At 39.0% G+C, this 14,130-nt stretch overlaps 1 protein-coding gene across 1 annotated transcript; it reads left to right on the top strand.

Moving 5' to 3' along the window:
• The first annotated feature begins 1,013 nt into the window (after positions 1 to 1,013).
• Positions 1,014 to 4,851, top strand: LOC122275313 (G-type lectin S-receptor-like serine/threonine-protein kinase B120). The gene is made up of 7 exons (XM_043084322.1): positions 1,014 to 2,322; positions 2,816 to 2,929; positions 3,035 to 3,282; positions 3,386 to 3,596; positions 3,689 to 3,926; positions 4,036 to 4,183; positions 4,296 to 4,851. The coding sequence occupies exons 1-7, from the start codon at positions 1,020 to 1,022 to the stop codon at positions 4,605 to 4,607; spliced, it is 2,574 nt and encodes an 857-aa protein (XP_042940256.1). The 5' UTR covers positions 1,014 to 1,019; the 3' UTR covers positions 4,608 to 4,851.
• The last annotated feature ends 9,279 nt before the right edge of the window (positions 4,852 to 14,130 follow it).

Genomic DNA, 14,130 nt, shown 5'->3' with positions numbered 1-14,130 from the left:
TGGCTGGAAAATTCAAAATTCAAAATTGAATTTTTCCATATTGATTAGTTATCGTCAAGTCTAAAATTTAAGTAAAAATTGAGATTTTAGCTAAAATTAAAATCAATAGAAATATTAAAATCCACCTTAAACTATTCATTCCAAAGTGAAATTAATAATATAATACTATTTTTTTTTCTCAACTTAATTATTCAACAAACTGCACATTAGAGAATATTTTTATAATAAAATATTATTTTGGAGATAAATAATGGCTTGCCAAATTTAGAGAAAATTTTAAAATTACTGTAACTCAAAACTCAAGTCATATAGTTTTAACTACTCCAATACAAAACATTTTTTCTTAAGTTTTAAAATTCGGACAAAAGTTTTAGAAGATCTAAATTATGGTACCTAAGGATGAACCGAATTTTGTAACTTAGCCTTGTAGTGGGGTCTCATCAATTATAAATAATTATTGGATGATAAATACTTCAGTCACAAAGCGATTAAAAAAAAAACTCATAAATTGATATGATTTCATATGAAATATTATATCTAGTACTTTACAATTTAAATGAGCTTTACAATTTAACGTACATCAAGTCATGAGTTTATTTTTTTGAGATCTTTTTATAGCTAAAGTTTTTTTTTTTTTTTTTGGATATTCTCAAAATGTAAAGATAATGTAACATCATTAATTAAATATATAAGTTATTACCCTTTCTATAAAATATAAATCATCATATAATAGAGTGAAGAGATTACGTACCGTGTTGTCTAGTAATTTAAAATTTATGTAAGAACTTTAAAACACAAAAAGCTAAAGAGAATAGTCGATGCATAGATGCATAAAAGCTTTGAAGATATGAATCATGTGTCCGTATTCTTGACTCTAGGAGAATCCGAAAGTGGTAGGAAAATGTGTCCTCGTGCAAGTTTCACAGTCCAACCTGTCCGGCCACCTCACATCATATACATATATATATATATGTATATGAATCTCCATAGTCCTGATCACCTATAGAGCGATGGGCATCATGGGCAGAAACCCAGTTGGTATGTTTCAGTTATCATTCATGTTCATTTCTTGCTTTCTTACTTTGTTTTGCCATGCAGACAATGTAATCACACAAGGCCAATCCATAAAAGACGGCCAAACCCTCATATCAGATGGTCAGAACTTCGTACTGGGATTCTTCAGCCCTGAAAATTCATCATCAAGGTACGTTGGAATATGGTATGACAACGGCATTCCCGATCTATATTCAGTCATTTGGGTAGCAAACAGAGAAAGACCAATATCGGATAAATCGGGGGTGCTAAGGATCGGAGATGATGGCAATTTAATGGTTTTCGATGGAAAAAATGATGCAATATGGTCAAGTAATGCTTCTATCACATTAAAGAACACGACAGCAGAACTGGAAAGTACAGGAAATCTCATCCTCTTTCGCAGTGAAGATAAGGAAACTGTTTACTGGCAGAGCTTCAATGACCCGACCGACACATATTTGGCTGGCATGAGACTGGCAGTGAATGCTGAAATGGGTGAGACTCATCCTTTCACTTCATGGAAATCTGCCAATGATCCTTCACCAGGGAACTACTCCATGGGAGTAGATCCTCGTGCCTCGCCACAGATATTGATATGGGAGGGAAAGGAAAGGCGCTGGAGAAGCGGATACTGGGATGGACGAATATTTTCAGGTATAGCAAATATGACAGGTAATTATTTGTATGGTTTTGCACTTTCTGATAAAGTGAATGGAAGCGGGAATTTTACTTATACCCCGCCGAATAATAAAGATAAGTTGAGATTTCGGATAACATGGGATGGATATGAAGAGCAGTCAAGATGGGTTGAAGATAATGGGGACAAAATGTGGAGTGTTATTCAATATCAGCCGGCCAACGTTTGCGAGCACTATAACAAGTGCGGTGCTTTTGGGATTTGTAGTGCAGTGGATTCACCAATTTGCCGTTGTATGAAAGGGTTTGTTCCAAGGTACGCAGATCAATGGAGTAGAGGAAACTGGTCAGGTGGATGTATCAGGACGACTCAGTTAAATTGTCAGAGCAAATTGTCGGAGGAAAATGATGATGGAGATGGGTTCTATAAATTACATTTCATGAAGTTGCCAGATTTTGCAGATTTGGTGACGCTCAATAATTCTGATGAGGCTTGTGAGGAAAGGTGTCTGCAAAACTGTTCTTGTACAGCGTATGCAGTTATTACAGGGATTGGGTGCATGATATGGAAAGGGGATTTGGTTGATGCTCAGCACTTTCCTAAAGGAGGTAATAGGATGCATATCCGACTTGCGAATTCCGACTTACTAGGTAATGTTAAATTTCGCAGTTGTCATTGTTATTATTCTTGACATAGAAATACTTATGATATACATTCAGAAAGTGCAGTAAAATCACCCATATATGTTGTCTAACATGTCATTGACATGCATTTTGCAGATCAGAAAGTTTCATTTTCTTTTAATTGCATTTATCTTTTATGTCATGCATCAGTTTTCTGCTATTGGTTTGTATGGCTGGTTTTGGACATATGGCATCTCTGTTTGCACAAGTCAGTAGAGGAGATTTCTATGGCCATTCCTATTAATTTTCACTGAATTCTAGTACTTCTCCAAGCAATTTATTTTATCGTCCTTGGTCTATATCAAGGGACAGATGGGGATCAAACTGCCATTTGATTTTTCTCGTATCCATTCAAATGAGTTCTTCTTTTACTCCTTTTCTTTCCATAGAAGATAAATTTGTTGAAATTACATGAAATCTTGCAACAATTTACACTATTATTGTCTGTTGATATGAATAGGTGGCAAGAGAAAATTATCCACCCTTAAGGTTATAATAATTGCTGTGGCTGGAGTATTGGGCCTAGGAGTACTATTCATACTCTTGTTGTGTTGGCTCAAAACAAAACTGAAAGGTAATATCCTAAGTTTTCCCTCAAGTGATTGAGAGTGAAAGATTTCAAAATGTACCCTTTTGCGATCTTAACTTGGAAGTCTTCACTTTGTTTTGTTTTAATTAGTTTTGGCCACAGTTTTCTCGAATCTTGCATGTTGGAGGTGCGGTCATGACATACCAATTTTGGAACAAAGCAGAAGTAGAGAATCATCTCCAAGATTTTCAGGATCTGTTGATCTTTCCGCTGAAGGAGATCAAGCAAGTAGTTTGCCGGAACTACCAATTTTCAATTTCAATTGCCTACAAATTGCTACGAGCTACTTTTCTGAAGAAAACAAGCTCGGGGAGGGGGGGTTTGGTACAGTCTATAAGGTGACCATTTATGATAAGTTTGCCTGAAAAAGTCTTCTTAGAGAGGGGATGTTAAAATTAAAACTAGAGATATCATTTTACATTTTTTTTTTTTCATTAACAGGGGAAGCTTCAGGGTGAACAGGAGATAGCTGTAAAGAGGCTTTCAAGAAGATCTGGTCAAGGTTTGGACGAGTTTAAGACAGAGATTATACTTATTTCCAAATTACAACATAGAAATCTTGTCAGACTATTAGGCTGCTGCATTCAAGGGGAAGAAAAGATGTTGATATATGAATATATGCCAAACAAAAGTTTGGATTACTTTCTTTTTGGTACGTTCCTTTTCCCCTTTCTACTGCCTGGAAATATTCTAGATCGAATTCATAAAAGATATTCCAACAAAGACTTCCTGTTAATATGACAGACACAACCAAGCAAGCACTACTAGATTGGAGGAAACGTTTCACAATTATTGAAGGGATTGCAAGAGGACTCCTTTATCTTCATCGAGATTCGAGGCTAAGAATAATACACCGCGACCTAAAAGCCAGCAACATTTTGCTTGATAAAGACATGAATCCAAAGATTTCAGACTTTGGCATGGCTAGGATATTTGGGGGAAACCAGCATGAAGCCAATACAAACCGAGTGGTGGGAACCTAGTGAGTATATATGACTTTTATCATGATGCATATGTACAATATTAACCATATTTCACTCCACATCAAGAACTAGTTCAATCTAAATTCCCCAATCTTGGTCGAAATGCAGCGGCTACATGTCTCCTGAATATGCAATGACAGGTTTATTCTCAATGAAGTCAGATGTCTATAGTTTTGGGGTACTATTACTAGAGATTGTGAGTGGTCGAAGGAACACTAGCTTTCGTTTATCAGAAGACTCGAGCCTTATTCAACATGTAAGTATGTCTAATAGTATGTTCCAATATACTGTGAGATTAGAGAAAGAACCTCCACCCAGTGATCAGATATTGCAGGCAGTGACTTAACTGATTTCTTGGCTGTTATTAGGTATGGCATCTTTGGAGTGAAGGAAAGGCAATGGAGCTCGTTGATCCTTCTATTCGAGATTCATGTTCCGAAGATGAAACATTGAGATGCATTCATTTGGGGATGCTCTGTGTCCAAGATTCTGCAGCTCAGAGACCAACAATGTCATCTGTTGTATTAATGCTAGAGAGTGAAGCTCTAAATCTTCCGTTACCCAGACAGCCTACTTTCACTCCAATGAGGGGCAACTCTATAGATTCAGAATCCCATATCGAAGGCCATGGAAATGCATCCTTAAACAACTTAACAGTAACAGTGGTCTTCGGAAGATAGAGTAGCTTTTATCTTTTCTTTTGCTCCAAAGTGGTACAAATGCAGCGAGTATAGTTTTTGTTTTCAACTCAGTTTTCTTAACTAACCAATGTATATCAGATTCCTATTTGGAATCTAATAAGCTGATGAGTGATGTTTCTATGAATTAGGATATGGGTTAGACAAACACTCATACAAAGTTAAAGGGGAAATGAACAGATCCAATCGACCCAGGAAGAGCTTGAGGAGTGCACTATCAGATTCTTTTCAATTTTTCCTTTTTTTTTTTATTCTTTTTAATCTTCTCAAATGATTATTGGGTTAAAAACAAAACTAGGCCGGAGTTTTGATACAAAAAGTTTCCGTTGTCTTAGCGTCCACCAGAGGTGAAAGAGAAATGCTACACATCATCCCACATCACACATTTTATATATTAAAATAATATTTCTTAAATAGCTATATAGATTCCTTAAAATAATATTCCTCAAGAATTTTCCTTAAACAAATAGAAAAAGTAGATTCGGAAAAACAACTCTGATGTCAATAGACAACACTCTCACTAAAATCAAAAGTGGACTGGACACGCGAAGAGCATACCCAGTTGACTATATAAAAAGCGTGACATTATTGCCTCTAGTCTTCCTAGCCAAGCTGTGAGTCAATATATATATTCTTGAGCCGAAGCAAAGTCGTCAGAGATAATTCTACCCTCAATAAATGCACCCTGCTGGCGAGAGACAAACTTGGGCATAGAAACAACTTTATACGAGACTCGGCATATATTGATGGGCCTAAACTCGTCAGGCTTAACGATGTTTAAATCACCGAATACGATCCAAGGCAAGTTTGGAGGTCTCAAATAAGAAAGAGAACCCCTCAAGTACAGAAGAATTACCACTCCAATCCACATAAAAAGTACACGTTGAAATCCCCGAAGTATATAAGGATTACGTAAGTAATTTGGTAAAGATCTCTTAATATATTTGCATTATAAGACATCTTTATATAATACAAGGATGTGGCTGATTAAGAAATGTACAACCATAAACAAGATAATAGCTATTTACGGAATATATAGCAAGAAACAGAGTTACCATATAGAAATATTGACGAGGAGGAAATCACGTATGAGCGTGATTTATGTGGATTCCCTTATACGGCCCCTCAAAATGGACGTTCCATCAGCAACGTTGATTTTGTCACGTAACAAGTTGAAGCGAGATCAAGCAAGAGGCTTTGTAAGTAAATCGGCGAGCTGGTCATCTGTGTGAACATGAGCAACACGTAATTTTCCATGACGAACAAAGTCACAGACAAAGTGGAGATCGATGGCAATGTGTTTCATCCTGGAATGCATAACAGGATTGAGACTGAGCTGGGTTGCACCAACGTTATCACAGAGTAGAAGTGGTGGTTCACGTAAAGTGAGACCAAGTTCATCAAGAAGGGACTCTATCCAAGCAATATCTGATGCTGCAGTGGCCAGTGCTCGATATTCAGCCTCTGTGGAGGAGCGAGCCACTGCTTTTTGTTTTCGAGTGCGCCAACTGATAGGATTATTGCCCAAAAAAATTATATAAGCCGTAGTAGACTTTCGATCATCAAGATCACCACCCCAATCAGCATCTGAGAAGCCTCTAAGCACTAGGTTTGTTTGACGACGCAGTAAGAGACCAAAGTGAATGGTCTATTTGATATAACGTAAGAGCCGTTTAACATGTTGCCAGTGCGTGACGGTCGGTTTGTGCATGAACTTGGCAAGACGATTTACTGCAAAACCGAGGTCTGGACGAGTGAGTGAGAGGTATTGAAGAGAGCCAATAGTTCGTCGATATTCAGTAGCATCACAAGCAGTCGAACCATCATCAAGCATGAGCTTAGCAGACACAGACATAGGTGTTTGAACTTCCTTAGCTCCAGCCATCTTCAATCTGGTAAGAAGATCATGAACATAACGGTTTTGAGAAAGAAATAAACCTTGCCAAACTGGAATGACTTCCACCCCGAGAAAGTAATGCAAATCACTTAGTTCCTTCAGTGAAAACTTAGCGCCTAAAGACTTGACAACATGTTGCAAGAATTGATTGTTATTTCCGGTTAGGATTAAATCATCAACATACACCAACAAGTAGAGCAAAATCCCATCCCGATTGAAAATAAACAAGGAGCTATCAGACTTCGAATTAAAGAAACCAAGCTCAAGAAGACCAGAGTGCAGTGCATTGTACCAGGCCCTAGGCACCTACTTGAGACCGTAAATAGATTTCTGAAGAGAGCAAACATGATTTGGATGAGTTTGATCAATGAAGCCCGCAGGTTGCTGCATAAACACTTGCTCAGTTAACTGACCATGAAGGAACGCATTATTGACGTCAATTTGCTTGAGTGGCCAATTGTTGGACAACGCCAGTGATATAATAAGTCGAATGGTAGTCGGTTTTATAACGGGACTGAAGGTCTCCGTGTAATCGACACCCGGACGCTGATTGAACCCTTTAGCGACAAGGCGTGCCTTAAACCGATCCAATGAACCATCAGGATGACGCTTAATCCGAAATGCCCATTTACAGCCAATTAAATTGGAAGCAGAGGAATGAGGGACCAGCTTCCAAGTGCCGTGTGAAACTAAGGCAGTAAATTCATCTGCCATGGCCTTACGCCAGCGAGAGTCCTTGAGTGCTTGAGAGACACAGGTTGGTTCCAAAGGGGGTGCAAGAGGATGCTTGGTAGTAACTGAGAGTTGCTTAGGACAGAAAATATTATTTCTAGCTCGAGTAACCATGGGATGAGTTCGGGTAGGAGGTGCAGGTTCAATGGGCAGAGGAGACTCAGAGTTAGAAGGAGTACTAGCATGAGAAGAGGAAGTCATACCTGGTGTAGGAGACGGAGTGACAGTTGCCGTAGCATCAGGTGCAGTAGGTGTGTCGGGAATATTATCTGAAGGAACTATGCAAACTGGAGGAACTAAAGAAGGAGAGGAAGAAACAGGGCATGGTGGAGCAGCAGCCATAAGAGCCGAAGAAGTTGCTTTTGTGAAGGGAAAAATATTTTCATCAAAGGTAACATGACAAGAGAGATAAAGCTTACCCGTGTGAAGGTCCAAACATTTGAAAGCATGTTGAGTCAAGGAATAGCCGAGAAAAACACAAGGTGTGGACTTGGGTTGAAATTTATTTGTGCAATAGGGAACAAGCCAAGGGTAGCATTGACAACCAAAGGTGCGCAACTTGTGATAGTCGGGAACCCGGCCAAATAAGACTTCAAAGGGACTTCGACATGAGAGTAAGGAAGTGGGAAGACGATTAATGAGATAAACCGCTGTGGCCAAAGCATATGACCAATAAGTAGAAGGGACGGAAGCATGATGTAAAAGGGTCATACCCGTTTCGACTATATGTCAATGGCGACGTTCGACAGTACCCTTTTGCTGAGGAGTATGCGGGGCAATAGTAAAATGACTAATGCCACGAGCAGCCAAAAGAGATCTAAGTTTGATAAATTCACCACCGTTGTCGGAATAAAAATTTTTAATTTTTCCAGAGAATTGATTTTCAACCATAGCGCTAAATTGAACAAAAATAGAAGATACATCCGACTTATTTCGCATAGGATAAAACCAGCAATATTTAGTGAAATGATCAACAAGAAGTACATAATATCGATAGCCATCGACAGAAGGAACCGGAGATGGTCCCCAAACATCGGCATACAAATATTCAAGAGGAGCATGACTCGTAAGAGAGGTGAGAGTAAATGGCAATTTATGCGATTTATTGCAATGACATGAAATACATGACAATAAGGACTTAGGAGAGGACACAGGTAAATCAAAACTACGAAGGAGAGATGATAAAATTTTTGGAGTGGGATGACCGAGTCGATGATGCCAATGATCAAATGAAGCTCGGGTTCCAGCCAATGTGACAACATGAGCCTGGGATAAGGAAGCACATAGTTCCACGGGATAAACTCCATCTTCACACCTACCGCGCATGAGCACCGTTCCCGTCATCCAATCCTTCACAAGGTAAAAGAAAGGGTGAAATTCAACAATAACATTGTTATCATGAGTAAACTTGTGAACGGATATCAGATTTTTATGAATAAGGGGCACATGCAAAGTTTCTTTTAAAGTGAGAGAACGTGAAGGGGAGGAAATAGTGGTGGAACCGATATTGGCAACTTGCAAACCTGTACCATTTCCAAGAACAACCTCATCTTGTCCATCATATTCAGAGTGAATGGAGAGATTAGCCAAATCAGACGTAATATTATGTGAAGCAGCGGAATTAAGAAGCCATTTGCCATTCGATGGAGCCGAAGAAGTAGTGCAGTTGACAGCAGGACGAGATTGCATTTTTGCACAATTCTTGGCGATGTGTCCAGTTTGATCACATATTTGGCACACAACAGAGGGCTTCTTAGAAGGAGCTTTGTTGTAGGAATTTTGTTTGGAACGATTCTTGTGATTTTTGAACCGAGAGTTAAACGGCTTCCGTTGAGTGGAATTGGCACTGACAACCAAGGTTGAAGTATTTCCATCCATGCGTTTGAGATAGTGTTCATGACCAATTAACAGATCATGCAATTCTGCAAAAGACAAGGCAGTTTCTCTCGTGCGTATAGGAGCTACCATATCTCGAAACTCAGAACCAAGGCCATTAAGTACATATAACATCAAATCATCATCTGAAACTGGGGCATCAATTAAAGAGAGTTCATCAGCAATTGCCTTAACTGCATGAAGAAACTCAGACACCGTGTGGGCACCCCGTTGAATAAGGGTGAGATCTTCCTTCAATTGCATACTCCTTGCTCATGATTTGCTAGTAAACAAGCGAGCTAGATGCTGCCAGGCATCACGACTTGTAATAGTCGTAGCAATGAGAGGCATAACTACTTTAGAAATGGAGGCAAAAATAGCATTCAGCAATAACTGGTCCTATCGGCACCAGTGCGCATAGAGTGCTACAGTAGATGTAGAAGAATTCGCATCAGGTGTAGGAGGACACGGAAAAGTGCCGTCCAAATATTTCATCAGATCATATCCAATGAGAATGGTGAGAAAAGTTGCACGCCAGGAAGGATAATTTGAGGATGCGAGTTTGTAAGGCAAGGCTTGAAGTGTTGATAGTAACAAAAGGTAGTATAGACGCAGAGTTGGAGCCATTGGGCATCGAAGAATTATCATTTGACGACATGGAGTTGGAGGACGTTTCTATTCTCGTGGGAGAGGAACCTACTGATACCATATAAGGATTACGTAAGTAATTTGGTAAAGATCTCTTAATATATTTGCATTACAAGACATCTTTATATAATACAAGGATGTGGCTGATTAAGGAATGTACAACCATAAACAAGATAATAGCTATTTACGGAATATATAGCAAGAAACAGAGTGCAAGAAATAGAGTTTCCATATAGAAATATTGACGAGGAGGAAATCACCTATGAGCGTGATTTATGTGGATTCCCTTATAAAGTATGCATACCTTCATGTGTAGCTACCGAAAATCCTTTGTTATATTAGGACAAACAATTTATATTAGGGCCATAAATTGCTGCACTAAATTCTTAGTCAACAATTGTAGGTGCTTGTTCTTTGAAACTTTTCCTATAAAAGCAGAGCTCATTTGTGTAAATTGGTGTGGACAAAAATAAGCGGAAAAGAGGACGTGAGAGAGAAATTATTTAGTGTTTGTAATCTCATACAAACTCAGTAAATTTTGGCTCCAGTGGATGTAGGCAAGTTACTGAACCACTTAAATATCATCTTGTGTGATTTTAGACAGGCCAGAGGTGCAACAATTGGTATCAGAGTTTCTGTTTGTACTATCCAAAAATCAAGTTAATCGAGAAAAAATTTTGACAACTTCAGGGTGCTCCTCGCGTCAAGATAAATCCGTTGTTGTAAACAGAATTGAAAACAGAGGTCGGAGGTGCCCGCACATGCGGGTAGAAGATCGGAAAGTGAACACACACGCCACACGCCGACACGCTCCCCCACATGCCCCCATGTGCCCAGGAGGTAGAAGACACGTGAAGGACACGCCCCCACGCGCCCTAACTGCTCTCAGCACATGTATGACACGCGCCCACAGACTCCTTATTGTAGCGCATGTATCTCACGCACCAAGTGATCATAACCGTCCATTTTTTCAGATCTTTGTTGGGCTTGATGTAAGTCATTTGGAGTCTGATTTCAACGATCAAATAGTGTTTTCCAACTATTTAGATCATTCCGGACTCATCCTTACAGTTAGAATTTTGAAATTTTTTGTCTAAATTTCTAAATTCATATGGAAGGTTCTGGAAGAGATAGGAGCTCTGGAAATGCTAGTAGCTCTGGGCGTCGGTCCACAGTGTCAAATGCCAAGTTTGAAGTTGAGAAGTTCGATGGAACAAGCAACTTCGGCATATGGCAGTATGAAGTTATGGACGTTTTGATCCAACAAGAGTTGGATATTGCATTAAACAAAAAACCAGATGATATGACTGAAAATGATTGGAGGAAGTTTAATACTCAAGTTTATAGTACAATCCGGTAATGCCTCACCAAAGAACATAAGTATTTTGTCATGAGAGAGACAAATGCAAAGGAATTTTGGCAAAAATTGGAAGATAAGTTCATGAAGAAGAGCATTGAGAGCCATTTGCACTTGAAGAAAAAACTCTTCAGATTCTAGTTTCATGAAGGTTTTTCTATGTCTGAACATCTGAATAGTTACAATCAAATTCTTGCTAATTTATTAAACTTGGATGTTGAAATCCAAGATGAAGATAAAACTTTACTTTTGTTAAATTCCTTGCCTGATACATATGAGCATTTAATTACTACACTACTGTATGGGAAGGAAAATATTAGTTTTGATGATGTATCTAGTTCTTTAATTAGCAATGAGTACTGCAGAAAAGATAAGCAGGTACAGCTAGATATATCAAGTGAAGCGTTAACAGCAAGTGGGAGACCACGGTCAAGGTATCTTGGAAAGAAGAAAAGTTTTCAATCGAAAACCTGGGCCACATGATGTGGTTCATCAGTCGGAAGAAAACTCGCCAGAGACGAGGTGAGTGTTCCTTTTGTCGCAACAAAGGACACTGGAAGAAAAATTGTCCCAAGCTGAAGGGACAACAATAGAATCAACCCACCACAGCCAATGTCGTGGACATAAATGACGATTCAGATTTTGACTTGACAATTTCATCATCCATTTGTTATTCCGATGAATGGATTATGGATTCCGGATGTACCTATCACATGTGTCCCAATCGGGACTGATTTACTGACTTCACAAAGATTGAGGGTGGAGCAGTACTTATGGACAATGATAGTGTCTGTAAGACCCAGGGAATAGGTAGCATTTGGTTAAAGCTACACAATGGCAATGTCAAGACTCTGACAGAAGTTCGGTACGTTCCGGACTTGCAGAAGAATCTCATCTCACTTGGATCTCTGAATTCAAAGGGATTCAGAATCACCATTCAAGACAAAACCCTCAAAGTAGTAATGGGAGTTCAAGTAGCTATGAAGGGTTTGAGGTAAGGAAACTTATACTTCTTGCAAGGAAGTACTATTGATGAAAGAGCTTCCACATGCTGTGAGAAACTAGATGAGACTAATGCTGACACCACCAGTCTTTGGCATATGCGTATGGGACATGCTGCAAAAAAAACTTTGCAAACACTAGTGAGGCAAGGCATACTCAAAGGTGCCAAAATTGGTAAATTGTCTTTCTGTGAGCACTGTGTATTGGGGAAGTAGAGGCGGATCAAGTTTGGAACTGCTGTACACAATACACAAGGGATACTTGACTATGTATATTCCGATATTTGGGGACCTACCCAAAATGCATCTTTGGGAGGTAAGCATTGGTTTGTAACTTTTGTAGATGATTATTCTCGTCGTGCGTCGGTGTATATAATGAAGAATAAAGATGAAGTGCTGAAAATCTTCCTTAATTTGAAGAAAATGATTGAGACTGAGACTGGCAAAAAAATCAAGCGGCTCAAATATGATAATGGAGGTAAGTACACTTTAGACCCCTTCATGGAAGTATACCGAAGAGAGGGAATTGTCAGACATTTCACAGTACAAGATACACAGCAGCAGAACCGTGTGGCAGAACGGATGAATCATGCTTTGCTAAAGAAAGTGCGATGTATGTTACTGAATGCTGGATTCAGTAAACAATATTGGGCTGAAATTGTGACATATGTTTGTCACCTCATCAACTGACTACCCGCAGCTGCCAATGACCAGAAGACACCCATTGAAATGTGGAAAGGTACACATGCTATTGATTATAACTCTTTACATGTTTTCAGATGTCCTACTTACTATCATGCTAAAGAAAGTAAGCTTGATCCTAGAGCCAAGAAAGTAAAATTCTTAAGCTTTAGTACTGGTGTAAAAGGGTATAGACTCTGGTGTATAGAGTCTAAAAAGGTAATCATCAGTAGAGATGTTACATTCAACAAATCTAAGATGTTTAAGTCACATGAGCATAAAGATTCCAATGAAGGCAGCCATGATGGCGAAACACCAGATAATTTGCAAAATGTGAAGTTTGTTATTTCAAAGGATTCAGGAGAGCATGGACAATATAAAGTTGATAGTCCAGTCACAATACCTCCACGTCAACCCGAATCAATAGCAACCAATAGGCCGAGACAAGAGAAACGTGTACTGACACGTTTTGCAGACTATCTGACATATGCATTAATAGTTGAAGGGGTGAGATCCCAACCACTTACAGAGAAGCCATACAGCCCAGTAAACAAGTTGAATGGACAAAGGAGCTGAATGAAGGGATGCGGTCTCTTCATCAGAACCAGACTTGGGAGCTTGTGTTGCTTCCACAAGGAAAGAAGACAATTAGCTGTAAGTGGATCTTTATATGTAGATAATATGTTAATTGCATGTAAAAGCAAGGTGGAGATAAATTGTTTAAAAACTCAGTTGAGTCATGAGTTTGAAATGAAAGATCTGGGAGAAGTACGAAAAATATTGGGGATGGAGATCAGTAGAGATAGGGTGAAAGGTACAGTTCACCTTACTCAGAAGCAGTATTTGAAGAGAATACTGCAACGCTTCAACATCGACTTAAAGACGAAGCCGGTGAGTACTCCTACGGCCCCATATTTCAAGTTCAGTGTATTGCAATCTCCTAAAGATCATGAGGAATGTCCCACATGCAAGTATTGTTAGAAGCTTAATGTATGCAATGGTGTGTACATGACCTGATATCTCCCAAGCAGTTAGCTTAGTTAGTCGCTATATGCATAATCTTGGAAAGGCTCATTGTCATCATGCGACTAAATAGATTCTACAGTATATTTTAGGGACTGTAGATATTGGTTTAAAGTTCAAGAATAGTGAAGATAGTATAGTAACTAGATATGTGGACTTAGACTATGCAGGTAATCTTGACAGACGCTGATCAACAACTGAATATGTGTTCACTATGACTAGAGGACCAGTTAGTTGGCGATCAACTTTGCAATCTACAATCACACTATCATCCACTGAGGCTGAATACAT

Source organism: Carya illinoinensis, chromosome 9, assembly GCF_018687715.1.
Source record: "Carya illinoinensis cultivar Pawnee chromosome 9, C.illinoinensisPawnee_v1, whole genome shotgun sequence".
Lineage (NCBI taxonomy): Eukaryota > Viridiplantae > Streptophyta > Magnoliopsida > Fagales > Juglandaceae > Carya > Carya illinoinensis.
This window is presented reverse-complemented; position numbering and strand designations above follow the sequence as displayed.